The sequence below is a fragment of the Acytostelium subglobosum genome (genome assembly GCF_000787575.1).
Source record: "Acytostelium subglobosum LB1 DNA, scaffold: scaffold9, whole genome shotgun sequence".
Lineage (NCBI taxonomy): Eukaryota > Evosea > Eumycetozoa > Acytosteliales > Acytosteliaceae > Acytostelium > Acytostelium subglobosum.
In genome coordinates, this window is record NW_012236524.1 from 625,554 (window position 1) to 637,873 (window position 12,320).

Here is a 12,320-nt window from a genome sequence, read left to right on the forward strand (position 1 = left end):
CTCCTCCTCCATAAGAAGATGATGAATGACGATGGTTCATTTCGCCATTAATAAAATTTGATATATAAATAATATATATATTACAATTAGGATTAAAAATATGTTCTTCATTGTAATTAATTGTTTGGTTGATTAATTGATTATATATTTGCTTAAATATATTGGATTATTTGAATCAATCAAACAAATTAATCAATCCATCCAATTATCYAACAATAATAAAAAATAAATCAAATTTGATGAAAAYACCAAGGTATTTTACTTTAATATTATTATTATTTAAATTAACCAATTAAGAATGACAAGAATGAATGATGGAAACACCTCATCATCCTATATATATGTATCTTATGATGCATGTGTGACTCCTTTGTTTGATGCGATAACTCAAAATACTCGGTCAATTTTACAACAAGAGTAAGTGGAAATAAATTATTGGGTTCTTGTAATATTGATAGTATCAATGAGGGGGATATATACAACTCTAAATCATAGATTAGAGGTCCACCAATTCAGGTGCTCGTCAGGAGGAATGTCAATATCAAAGTTGTACCAAGCATATTGGATATCTCCAGAGACATATTTTCGAGAATATCACCATCTGTCCTCTGACACCTCTGACCACAAATGATCATGGACTTCCCATACCGTCGTTGATTACCCAACACCTTCAGTTCAGCCAGTTCTAAACGATACTCTATTGATTCATCACCGCGTGCTCTATGTAGCATTGTGGAAGTCTTAGATGGGACTGTAAGTAATAACATTATCAATGACCAATGAGATCAGTGACACTCCCCATACTGATATTTTAGAAATATAAACTAGGAATTGATATAGATCGAAGTTGATAGTCTTGAACTTGATCCTGAAAGTTTGGTCCCACACTTTGAAAACCATTTCCAACCAAGATGTCAACAATTCAAGTAACTGTTTGGGTCACATCACGATCAAAACCACTCACAAAAACACAGTTGTTGATGGACCTTTCTTGCCAAGTTGTGGTTTTTCAACCTATTTTTAACCATTCTCTCTGACTTTGAAGTGAAGTATTATCTGTATCGCATTATCTGTATATATATATAATATATATGTTGTAACATTAAATAGGAAGGAAGGAGGACATTGGGTTTGTTTACCATGTCCGATCCAAACAACAACAACTTTAATGGCGGCATTGCAGTGGCTAGCAACAACAACAACAACATCATCAGTAATAGATCAAAGGGTCATTCAAATGTCAAAGAGTTAAAGAGATTGTTTGAATCAAAGAAGGTGGTCGTGTTGGATAAGCTCAGTTCATTGAAGTCAAGTAACAAATACAAGAATCAATCATCAAACAACAACTCGACCGTCACATCACCTTCACTGCCATCGACGACGCCACAAGTCACCGTTGGGTTCACTACAACATCATCAAGCAGCACTGGTAATCTAGCAACACATACTACTCAATCAAAGCAACAACAACAACAACAGAGACAGACAACGACATCAACATCAACATCAACACTCTCATCATCACCTCCAACAACTACAACAACAACATCAACAATATCATTGACGACATCATCAGATAAGATAAATGATGATTACGTGTATAGTGAGTCAGAGTTGTCGGCAAGGGAGAGGAAGTACTACTTTTACGTGAATGAGGCGATTAGGAAGAATGTACCGATAGTGCCATCATTGGCAATAAGGAGGAAGTCATTGGATATAACACACTCACCTATAAAGGGCTCGATGGTCCACTCCTCGCCAATGTCATCATCCTCGTCCACACTGCGCATACCTCAGTCATCGAGCAAGGGCAAGACACCTACAAAGCCAACTACGTTATCAACATCCACGACATCCACGACGACGACAACAACAACGCAACTCAATAGCGATACAAGTTGGATCAAACTACGTAGCGAGCCGGAAAAGAAGAAGATTGATCCGACATCACCACGCGCAACACTCTTGCAGACAAAGAGCTCGTATGATCTAAAGCCCGTGGGCTTGCTCGACTTTAGCAGCGCGATCACATCTCCATCGATCTCAATCTCCTCGACAAAGTCCAAGGAGGAACCGACAAACACTGGCGGGAACAAGAAGGCCCCTATGATGTCTGTGGCTGTCACGCAGGATGACTCATCAGCACTGCTATCGCCACGCAAGAAGAAGGACGATCACCACCATCATCACCACAGCAGCAGCAGCGGCGACAAACACAAGGACAAGGACAAGGATAAGAACAAGGACAAGGACAGTGAGCGATCAAAGTACTTCTCATGGGCTCCACTGCGCAGGATGCGAAGATCTTCTTCTTCGATCGACACATCATCACCTCTGGCAGGAACTGCTCCCAGCGTTGTGGTTGACTCCCCTCCACTAACAGTACCATCGCCACAGATTATACAATCACCTCCCAGAGTGGACATTAGCGGCGGAGGACGAAGTAGCAGCAGCAACACACTCAGGCCAAAGACACACCGACACCATCTGTCCCAATCGTCCGAGTCCGAGTCGGGTTCATCAACATTCCCTCAGATTGTAGTCACAACCAACGAAGACACCTCATCGTCGTCCAAACGATTCGTCTCGCACTCAATCACCATTCTCAAGAAGGACTTGGAGCGCATGTCATTGTCGTCTCCCTCGTCACCCACAGGCTCGCCGTCGTCCACACCTTCGCCGGAGCCCCTCAAGCCCAAGAAGCTGATATCTGTAGCCAAGACCATGCAGCGAGTCAACTCGGAGGACATCCTCATCAAGACGGCACGCATCGAGCCATCAACTTCCGAGCCCAGCTCCCCAGTGCTGTCGCCAACCAAGGCCGACGTGTCTTCATCGGCGATTATACTGCCCCGTCTCGAAGCCATGCTGCACCACACACGTGCTCGTTCGTCATCGGTTGGTACACTGCTCGAGGCAGCCGGCAAGTATGAGGTGGGTGACATCCCCCCTCTCAAGGTGCATGTCACCTCGCTGGATGAGTGTTTGGAGCAGATTAGCAAGCCTTTTGAGAACTCTGCCAGTGGTCGTTGCTTTGTCTTGGACCTTGCCAACTGCTCGTTGGGAGACGATGGTGTGCAGCAGATCGCGGAAAACTGTACGGACCCCATCGAGATCGCCGACCTCAGTTGGAACGACATAACAGACGTTGGACTCCAAACATTCGCCGACCTACTACTCAAGACCCAGTCACTATTCACCTCCCTCAGTCTACAAGGAAATCAAATCCAGCCTCCCTCTCTCCAAGCTCTCTTTGACACAATATCACAAATCAATGGTATGATTGGGACTCTCATTGATTGAATGATTGATTGACACTAACATACATGCCTCCACACAATGTAGAGAAGAAGAACTACAAAGGATTTGGATTGAACTTGAAGGAGACTGGAATTGAGAATGAAGGAGCAGAGTTCATTGCCAACTATGTTGGTGCCAACAGGTATCCACCAATGATTGGACTGAATCTGACTTGTGCCAGTGTGACAGACATTGGAATGAGCCATATCTCATCTGCCCTGGTCAGGAATACATTCCTCACCACTCTGATTCTGGACGAGAACTACCTTGGCGATGACGGAGCATGTCTGCTGGCCGAAGGTCTCAAGTTCAACAAGTCACTCACACATCTCCAGATGCGCAACACGGACATTGGTGAGCGCGGCACAATCGAACTGTGCAACACTTGTAAATTCAGCACGAGCATCGCGTTGCTCGACCTCTCGCTCAACCCCTGGCAGCTCAGCGGCGAGATCGCTCTGCAGTCACTACTCAACACCAAACAGATGATGAGCAAGCGACAAAAGATCGTAGTGCCCAGAGTTCTCTGGAAGGACGAGGGCATTGGCGAATGGGAGGATGAGGAGGTACAACAGATACTCCAGCACTTTGGAACAGAGAAGCTTGTTGACTTCCTCATCAACGGTCTATCTCTGTCGCCGCTCATCCAACAAGACAAATTGTTTGAGCACTTCAAGCTGGACACGACACATCTCTCCAAGATCTTCCAGCACATTGTCAGTGTCGATCCCAAGCTTCCCGACAACTCCAGTCACTGTCTCAAACTCCTCGTCGAGCTATTACCAACACATCTCAACAATCACATCTTCCTCACATCTTTCATCAATCATCTTCCATCACTTGTATCAATAATTGATAGAGCTTTCAAGGTAAGTTGCACGAGATGATCATGGCGAGATAGGAGCAGCAGCACTAACACTCAAACTCAAACAGAGAGTGGACATGTTCTTCCTCAAACTACTGGAGTTCTTCAACCTGTTGATTAGATCAGAGAACATACAATGCTTTGAGAAGCTTAACGAATGCAGTATCTTTGCAATGTGTTTGGTATGCTACCCTTCATGGACATGGAGTATGGTGTATGGAATGATACTAACATTGATCAATCATACCTCCGTCATATCTAGGATCTACTGTTTGACTTCCCTACCAACAATATACTGCACCAGACTGTACTCAACCTATTCATCTCAACAACCAAGTGTTCCAACTTCTCAACCTTTGAACAGAATGTAAGTGTCACTGGTCATTGATGTTCCACTATCCCATCTGCCCATGTCTAACCATCCCAATCAATCAATACAGATATTCAAGGTTGACTATCTAAGCAAATTGATAACATTCTTAACATTGGAATACGATAACATACCTGGCAATAGACGACCGAACTTTGGACATTTACTCGAGATATCCAACTTGTTGAGCAAGTCCTCAACGAAACATCCATTCCTCACAACAAGAGAGTGGAAGGTGTACAAGCGTGACGTGCTGGACAAGGAGATGCAACTGCAGGAGAGCTTCCTCTGCGGCTTTGTACCCGACAAGAATCTCAAGCTGGACAAGTCGCTCTTGGACAAGTTCGAGAAGGAGTTCAAGAAGTAGTTAGCAATAAACATGCGAGAGTGTATGTATGTAAGGTTACTGTATCATGATCTCCGACTGCGCAGTGGCAGAGTTAGCAGTCGGACGCTTCTTCTGCAAGTGAGGCTGGTTGAGAGCTGCAACTTGCTAGTTTATTTCCTGGATCTTCTTGGGTCGGCGGCCTTCTTGGGGTCGGCCTTGTTCTCCTTGAGTGCGCAGGTACGGTTGAAGACCAACTTCTCAGCGGTGGAGTCCTTGTCGACGCAGAAGAAACCAGTCCTCTCGAACTGGAAGCGGTCGTACTCCTTGGCGCCGAGGATGGTGTCGTCGGCCAAGGCGTTGGGGATGATCTCCAGCGAGTTGGGGTTGACCTTTGTGATCCAGTCGTCGCCCAGGTTCTCCTCAAGGAAGAGATGGCCGTAGAGACGGACCTCAATCGCGGTTGGCTTCTGTCCAGACTTGGATGAGACCCAGTGGATAGCCTTGGTCTTGGTGGCGTTGGTCTTGTCGTAGGTGACACGCAGCTCGGTGACCTTGCCGGTGTTGTCCTGGATGACCTCGTTACACTTGATGTTGTAGGCGTATCTCAACAAGACCTCCTTGTTGGGGGCCAGACCAAAGTAGTTTGGATCGTCCTGGAGACGGAAGTCGGTGCGCTCAATGTACACGACGTTTGACAGCTGCACCTTGTGCGAGCCAGCGGTTGGGATGTGGGGGATGTTGTTGACGGTGATCTCCTCGGTCTGTCCCTCGGGGAAGTTGGTGATGACCACCTTGATTGGGTCGAGCACAACCATCGCACGGGTGACCTTGTCGTTGAGGTCCTGGCGCAAACAGAACTCCAACAGCTCGTATGGGATAGTGGTGTTGTTGGCACGAGTAACTCCAATAGTCTCACACAGCAAGTTGATGGACTCTGGAGTGTAACCCTTTCTCCTAAAGGCGTTCAATGTGCTCAATCTAGGGTCATCCCATCCATTGACATGCTCTGTTTGAGTGAGGAGTAAGGAGAATGTGTTAGTGTATGGTATCGAGAGACACTAACGACGACGATGATGACTTACTATCCTTGACGAGAGTGATGATCTTTCTCTTGGAGAGGACGGTATGTGTGAGGTTGAGACGGGCGTACTCCCAGACGACTGGACGATAGAGGCCGAGGACGTCCACCAGCCAGTTGTAGGACAGTCTGCGGACCTCAAACTCCAAAGTGCACAGCGAGTGAGTGATGTTCTCGATCGAATCGACCAGACAATGAGTGTAGTCGTACGAAGGATAGATGACCCACTTGTCTCCACTGACTGGATGTGGATGGTACTTGATTCTGTAGGCAATGAGATCACGCATGCATGGGTTTGGGTGCTTCATGTCACCCTTCATTCTAAGGGTGGCCTTGCCCTCCTCGTACTTGCCCTTCTTCATGTCCTCGAACAGGGCGAGGTTCTCCTCGACCGAGCGATTGCGATAGGGTGAGTCAGTCATGTTCTGACGACACTCTGACAACTCCTTTGGTGTCTGATGGCAGACGTACGCGTATCCACGCTTGATCAACTCGATAGCAAGGTCGTACAATTGGTCAAAGTAATGTGATGAGTATGTTGTATCGCATGGCTTGTGTCCCAACCAGCCTACATTCTGTTTGTTTGTTGATGTTGTACAAAAGTGTTAGTATAAGATTCAGCATGCCAGTATGTGTTCGCGAACTCACCTCAATGATAGAGTCGATGTATTCCTGGCTCTCCTTCTCTGGGTTGGTGTCATCGAAACGAAGATAGCACTTTCCACCGTTCTTCTTGGCATACGAGAAGCTGAGATGCATAGCCTTGGCATGTCCAATGTGAAGGTATCCCTGTGTATATGATTGATTGAATGATTAGTCGACTGATCGACCTCGAGGAAGATGCTAGAGATTGATAGAACTTACGTTTGGCTCAGGTGGGAAACGAGTGACGACCATGCCGCCAGTCTCCTTGAGATGCTTGGCCAAGAGATCTGGGGTCTCCTGGATGTTGTCCTTTGGATCGGGGAAGGTAATCGACTCTCTGTGGATTGAAATACCGGCAAGCTCGGCAAGAGACTTCTCCTTTGGTGCCTCATTGGCAACTGGTGCAGCAGCAGCGGCGACTGGTGCTGGCTTGGTCTTGGGGACGGGTGCGTTGTCAGCCTCAGTCTTTGGACCGAGCACCTCGAGCACCTTCTTGTCCATCTCCTCCTTGATGTCTCTGGACTCGGCCCACTTTAAGCGCTCACGCACGGTTGCCAAGTAACTGGCCATGTTGTAACGATAGCGCACCTCCTTCAACTCGGCGAGACGCTCCTCGATGAATGTGGCGACGGCCTCTCTGACCTGCTCCTTGGTGATGACGACGCCAACACCGCACTGCTTCTCAAAGTCGGCCACGTCGAGATCCTGCGAGCCGACGCGATGCAAGTAGTCGAATGAGGCCTGGATGTTGATGGCTGTCACAGTCTTCTTGGCGACGCACTGGGCCAGCACGGCACGATGCTTGAGTGCGTTTGCTGGGTACTTTGTCGAGATGAGGTAGAGCAATTGTCCAACGGGCTTCTCACATCCATCGACTGGTACACCAGCCTCAGTGATAATGTCCAACAAAGTTGATGACATTGTATTATTTGAGGCAGCTTCCTTTGCCTTTGTGGCATCCAATCCAATCTTTGTGAAGCGTTCAACAAGTGCTTCGTCTATTACTGCTGATGGTTTTGGTGGCATTTTATTATTAAATACTTATATCTATCTATCTATCTATCTATAAATATAATGTATATATATTTAACTTGTAATTGTATATAAATGAATGTATGAATGAATGTCCATGCCACCTTTTGATTTAGCAATAAGGTCGACAAGTGAGAAAAGTGAATGAATATTGGAAAAAAAAGTGTGAGTTCGGGTTGGACAATGGGGATAATGGTTGAATCTTGAAGTTCCTTTCAAACACTCGAACAGGATTTGAGATTAATTATTTAGTTTCCTATCTATTTTTAAAGTTATATTTATAAATAATAGTATATGTTAAGAGAAGTACATACGAGTGTTATGTCTGAGACAAGTCCAGCCGACCCATTATTACAACAATGACCAATCTGATCGTTTGTAGATTGGTTGTAGATTGTTGGGGGTAGGTGTCACTCATTCAAAATTCAAATTGGTGAAGTTGAGCTCAACGACGTGTGAACAGCAAGCTTTTTTGATGGATGCGGTGCATGTGGTCATGTGGCGCGAAATAATGAATGAATGAATGATGGAAGTCAATATACTTGTTACACATCCATCATATTTCATTCATCAATCCATTTATTCATTCATACATACATCTGTACATATATAAATACATTTAGTTGTTAGTATTATTATTTAATTAAATAATTTATTTACTAATTGATTGATTGAATATTAATTAATAATTATTTTAAACGCATAGATCTGATATAAACGCACGCGATACGACACAAACACTCGGGTGTGTGAACAAGGCAAAGCAAATCAAACAGACAAACAAACTAGACAACAAGACAAATATGGATACAAAGGATACAGTCACATCATCATCAACAACTACTACTTTTGTTAGTAGCACTATGGTATCATCATCATCATCATCGACATCGTCATCGTCGACAGGTGATGCTGAACCAATGGCCATCACAGACACTGTTGCAGTAGCCAAGAAGACAATGACAACGAAAAAGACAACGACCGCTGGTGGCAAGAGTGTCACAACTGGTGCCACACTCACAATTGAGACAAGCACAGGCGGTGGTGGCGATCCTCCAGCAGCGATCGAGGCATCATCATCATCGTCCAATAAGGCAACAATCAAGGAGATTGAGGATGTTGTGTTTGACGAGGATGACAAGGCCGGCGACGAGCAAATGACAGACGACAAGACAGAGGAGAAGGAGAAGGAGAAGGTTGCTGCAAAGCCTGCCTCTGCAAAGACTACAAAGGCTACTGCTGCCGCCGAGAAGAAGACTACTGCGGCCGAGAAGAAGGCTGCTGCTGCGACCACCGCCGCTGAGAAGAAGACTGCTGCTGCCGCCGAGAAGAAGACTACTACTGCCGCCGAGAAGAAGACTGCTGCTGCTGCCGAGAAGAAGGCTGCCGCTGAGGCAAAGAAGACTGCCGCCGCTGCTAAGGAGCAGGAGGAGCAGGAGGAGCAGGAGGCAGAGGAGGAGGCTGCCGCTCTAGCCGCCGAGGAGAAGAAGACTGCCGCCGCTGAGAAAAAGACTGCCGCCGCTGAGAAGAAGGCCGCCGCTGCAGCTGAGAAGAAGACCGCCGCCGCTGAGAAGAAGGCTGCCGCCGATGCTAAGAAGGCTGCTGCCGCCGCTGCCAAGGAAGAGGAAGAGGAGGAGGCCGAGGAGCCAGCACCAGAGAAGCCCAAGACAAAGACAACCAAGCCCAAGGCCGAGTCCAAGAGGGTCATCCCCAGAATGATCGTCAAGGAGCCAAACGAAGACAAACCAGAGATGACCAGAGATGAGGAGAGGATGGCCAAGCTTCGCAAGGTTGTAAGTACTTACACTGGAACTATATTGCGTGCGGGCGTCCATGCGTGATACTGATGTGCACCAACCAACCAACCAATCACCTAACAATAATATAGGAATGGAAAGATCTGATCCCTATTGGCTTCGAGCTGAAGGAGTTGGAGACCATGCGCAAGGAGCCTTGGTCCTTTGACCAGTTGAACAAGGAGCTCAGTCACGGATTCCTGTCCAAGGCCGAGCACCCACTTTACATCTTCATGGGCGCTCAACCGATCGTCGAGAAGAAGGTCGCACTCAACATCCCCTACATCGTTGTGTTTGATTGTTTGACGCCACCACCTCAGAAGGTGTGCAAGGCATCGATCCAGGGCGCCACAGAGGAGGTGTTTGACACCAGCAAGGACAACAGATTCAAGGTGTCCTGGCTCCCATACATCCGTTCCAAGCTCTTCAACCAGGACTTCACCAAGATTGCCAAGCCCATCCAAGCCCTCCAGTGCAACTCTCGTGGTCGTACCTCCAACGTCATCCCCGAGGAGAAGCTCATCGAGATGCAATACCTCCTGCCATGTATGTGTTGTTTGTCAGGTGTTGGTCCATGGGGAACACATGCTAACTCACTCACTCAATCAATCAATCAAACGCAGACATTAGACTACCTCAGATCGTCGAGAATCTTAAGCAAATCGATGTGACCGCAGTCACTTTTGACTTTGAGGCCCAGCTGACACCTGAGCAATTGGAGAAGGAGAAGAAGCAGGCTGCAGAGGACGATAAGAAGCGCGAGGAAGAGTTCACCTCCAAGGGCAAGATGGTCCGTTTGACAAAGGCCGAGAAGGAGAAGATGAAGGCCCGCGACGAATGTCTCGCCCGCGGCTGCAAGATGATGTTCATCGCCTATGACAAGGCCGTCGACACACCAACGGCATTCATCGACGAGAAGAAGGAGGACGATGGCATTACAGATGAGTGCGCCATCGAGCTCAAGAGGAGGCTCAAGGAGGAGTTTGACAAGGCTCGCAAGATCCGTGGCGACTCCTTCGCAGCCATCCAGAAGGAGGTGGCCGATATGTCGCCAGAGGACAAGGAGAACTACCGCAACTGCAAGATCTACAAGTTCTACCCAACACATCCCAAGATCGACGTTTCAAAGTACTCGTCCAAAGTGGTCAACCGTTTCTTTGGCAATGCCACCCAGGTCTTCCCCGAGGAAGCCGTCAAGGACCTGTCCGTCGTGAAGTTGGCCAGCAAGGAGGAGCTTGCCGAGGCAAAGGCAGACTATGATCGTGACGTTGCCCAATATGAGGCCCAGAGACTGAAGCACGAGGCAAAGACAAAGGTTCAGAAGGAGGACAAGACTACTACTACTTCCAAAAAGAGAAAGGCCACCGATGATGAGCCAGAGAAGAAGGAGGATGAGGAGATGCCAGAGGCTGATGCTGAGGCTGAGGCTGAAGAGGAGGCTGAAGAGGAGGCAGAGGCTGAGGCCGAAGCAGAGGAAGAGGCAGAGGCAGAGGCAGAGGATGAGACACAGCCAAAGAAGAAGGCAAAGACCTCAAAGACAACTTCAAAGACCACCAAGGCTGCCGCCACTACCAAGTCTACCAAGGCTGCTGCCACCAAGACTGCCAAGACCACCAAGGCTGCCACCACTACCAAGACCACCAAGTCCAAGAAGTGATCAACTTACTCCAACAACACAATCACTCAAAGGAATCGTTCCACTCACGATTCCTCTCTTCCATACAAGCAGCAAGCCATGTCCGCCATCGCGCCGACCTGGTATATATTACCAAAAATGTTAACTGACCAGTTCATGTCCCAAGTCAATCTTTGGACAGAATATCATATCATATCATTTAACATTACACATACACACATCCAAGTGATGGTGATGAGTCGACACTCAACCATAATAATAATTAACAAATAAATATCTATTTCCATCTTCGCGAATAAGCACAACGTTGCATGCAAACAAACAAATAATCGACAAAGTTCAAATAATCGACTATTATTCATTCTAAATTAAGGTGTTGTTGGTGTTGTTGAGGCAAAGAACCAACACAACCCATTCATTCGAGATCAATCACTCATTCATTCATTCACACACATATTGTAATACATACACATAATATATATTTATATTTATTTATAAAGATGATGGCAACAACTCCACCTATAAACACAGCCACTCCTGGAGGAGACGAGTTCAAAGAAGTGTCAGTGGATATTGAAGGATTGGCATTGCAACAACAACAGATACCTACGACAGCAGTGACAAAGCCTTCATACAGACCATCGAGCCCACCAAAGAGCATAGTGATGTTTGATGGCGTATGCAATGTCTGCGATGGCTTTGTACACTTTGTCTATCCCCGCGACACACAGAAGCGCTTCACATTCCAGGCGTTACAAACAATCAAAGGCAGAGAGATACTACAATACTATGGCATACCCGAAGACCTCTCCACCATTGTACTGATCGAGGAAGAGTCCAACACCTACTTCACCAAGTCCACCGCAGTACTACGTATTATGTATTATCTACAAGTATGTTATCTAACACTGGGTCTCAATCAATCAATCAGAGATTAATGATACTGACATTCAATCAATCAATCAATCAATCATTATCAGAGACCATATCCACTATTGTATTCATTCTATTACCTGCCGACATTCTTTAGAGACTTCTGTTATGGAACGTTTGCAAAGTATCGCTACTTGGTCATGGGCAAGAAGGACACTTGTATGTTTAGTCCAGGTCTGCGAGACAGGTTCATCGACTGGAGGAGTCCCATCATCGAGGAGGAGGTGGTCGACGACAACAAGGAGATGTAAATCAATCCATTCGTCTCCTATCCATCATTGTACATACCGAGCTACAACAATAACAACAATAACACATATCTTGTCCATTACATGTG

The 12,320-nt window shown here is 46.6% G+C and overlaps 4 protein-coding genes across 4 annotated transcripts; 3 read left to right on the top strand and 1 right to left on the bottom strand.

The window, feature by feature from the left end:
• Nucleotides 1-1,140: 1,140 nt before the first annotated feature.
• SAMD00019534_051710 (hypothetical protein) lies at nt 1,141-4,902 on the top strand (the record flags this gene model as incomplete). The annotated part of the gene is made up of 5 exons (XM_012899642.1): nt 1,141-3,277; nt 3,346-4,169; nt 4,234-4,347; nt 4,428-4,532; nt 4,606-4,902. 5 exons carry the CDS (start codon nt 1,141-1,143, stop codon nt 4,900-4,902), a joined length of 3,477 nt encoding a protein of 1,158 aa, XP_012755096.1.
• A 131-nt stretch (nt 4,903-5,033) lies between these two features.
• Nucleotides 5,034-7,612, bottom strand: SAMD00019534_051720 (hypothetical protein; the record flags this gene model as incomplete). The annotated part of the gene is made up of 4 exons (XM_012899643.1): nt 5,034-5,869; nt 5,946-6,516; nt 6,590-6,730; nt 6,806-7,612. The coding sequence occupies 4 exons, from the start codon at nt 7,610-7,612 to the stop codon at nt 5,034-5,036; spliced, it is 2,355 nt and encodes a 784-aa protein (XP_012755097.1).
• An 869-nt stretch (nt 7,613-8,481) lies between these two features.
• On the top strand, nt 8,482-11,071 carry SAMD00019534_051730 (hypothetical protein; the record flags this gene model as incomplete). The annotated part of the gene is made up of 3 exons (XM_012899644.1): nt 8,482-9,411; nt 9,507-9,960; nt 10,038-11,071. The coding sequence occupies 3 exons, from the start codon at nt 8,482-8,484 to the stop codon at nt 11,069-11,071; spliced, it is 2,418 nt and encodes an 805-aa protein (XP_012755098.1).
• Nucleotides 11,072-11,550: 479 nt separating this feature from the next.
• SAMD00019534_051740 (hypothetical protein) lies at nt 11,551-12,231 on the top strand (the record flags this gene model as incomplete). Its single annotated transcript, XM_012899645.1, has 2 exons — nt 11,551-11,943; nt 12,031-12,231. Coding segments are annotated over 2 exons (594 nt in total), but the record flags the coding sequence as incomplete, so codon positions are not given.
• Nucleotides 12,232-12,320: the final 89 nt, after the last annotated feature.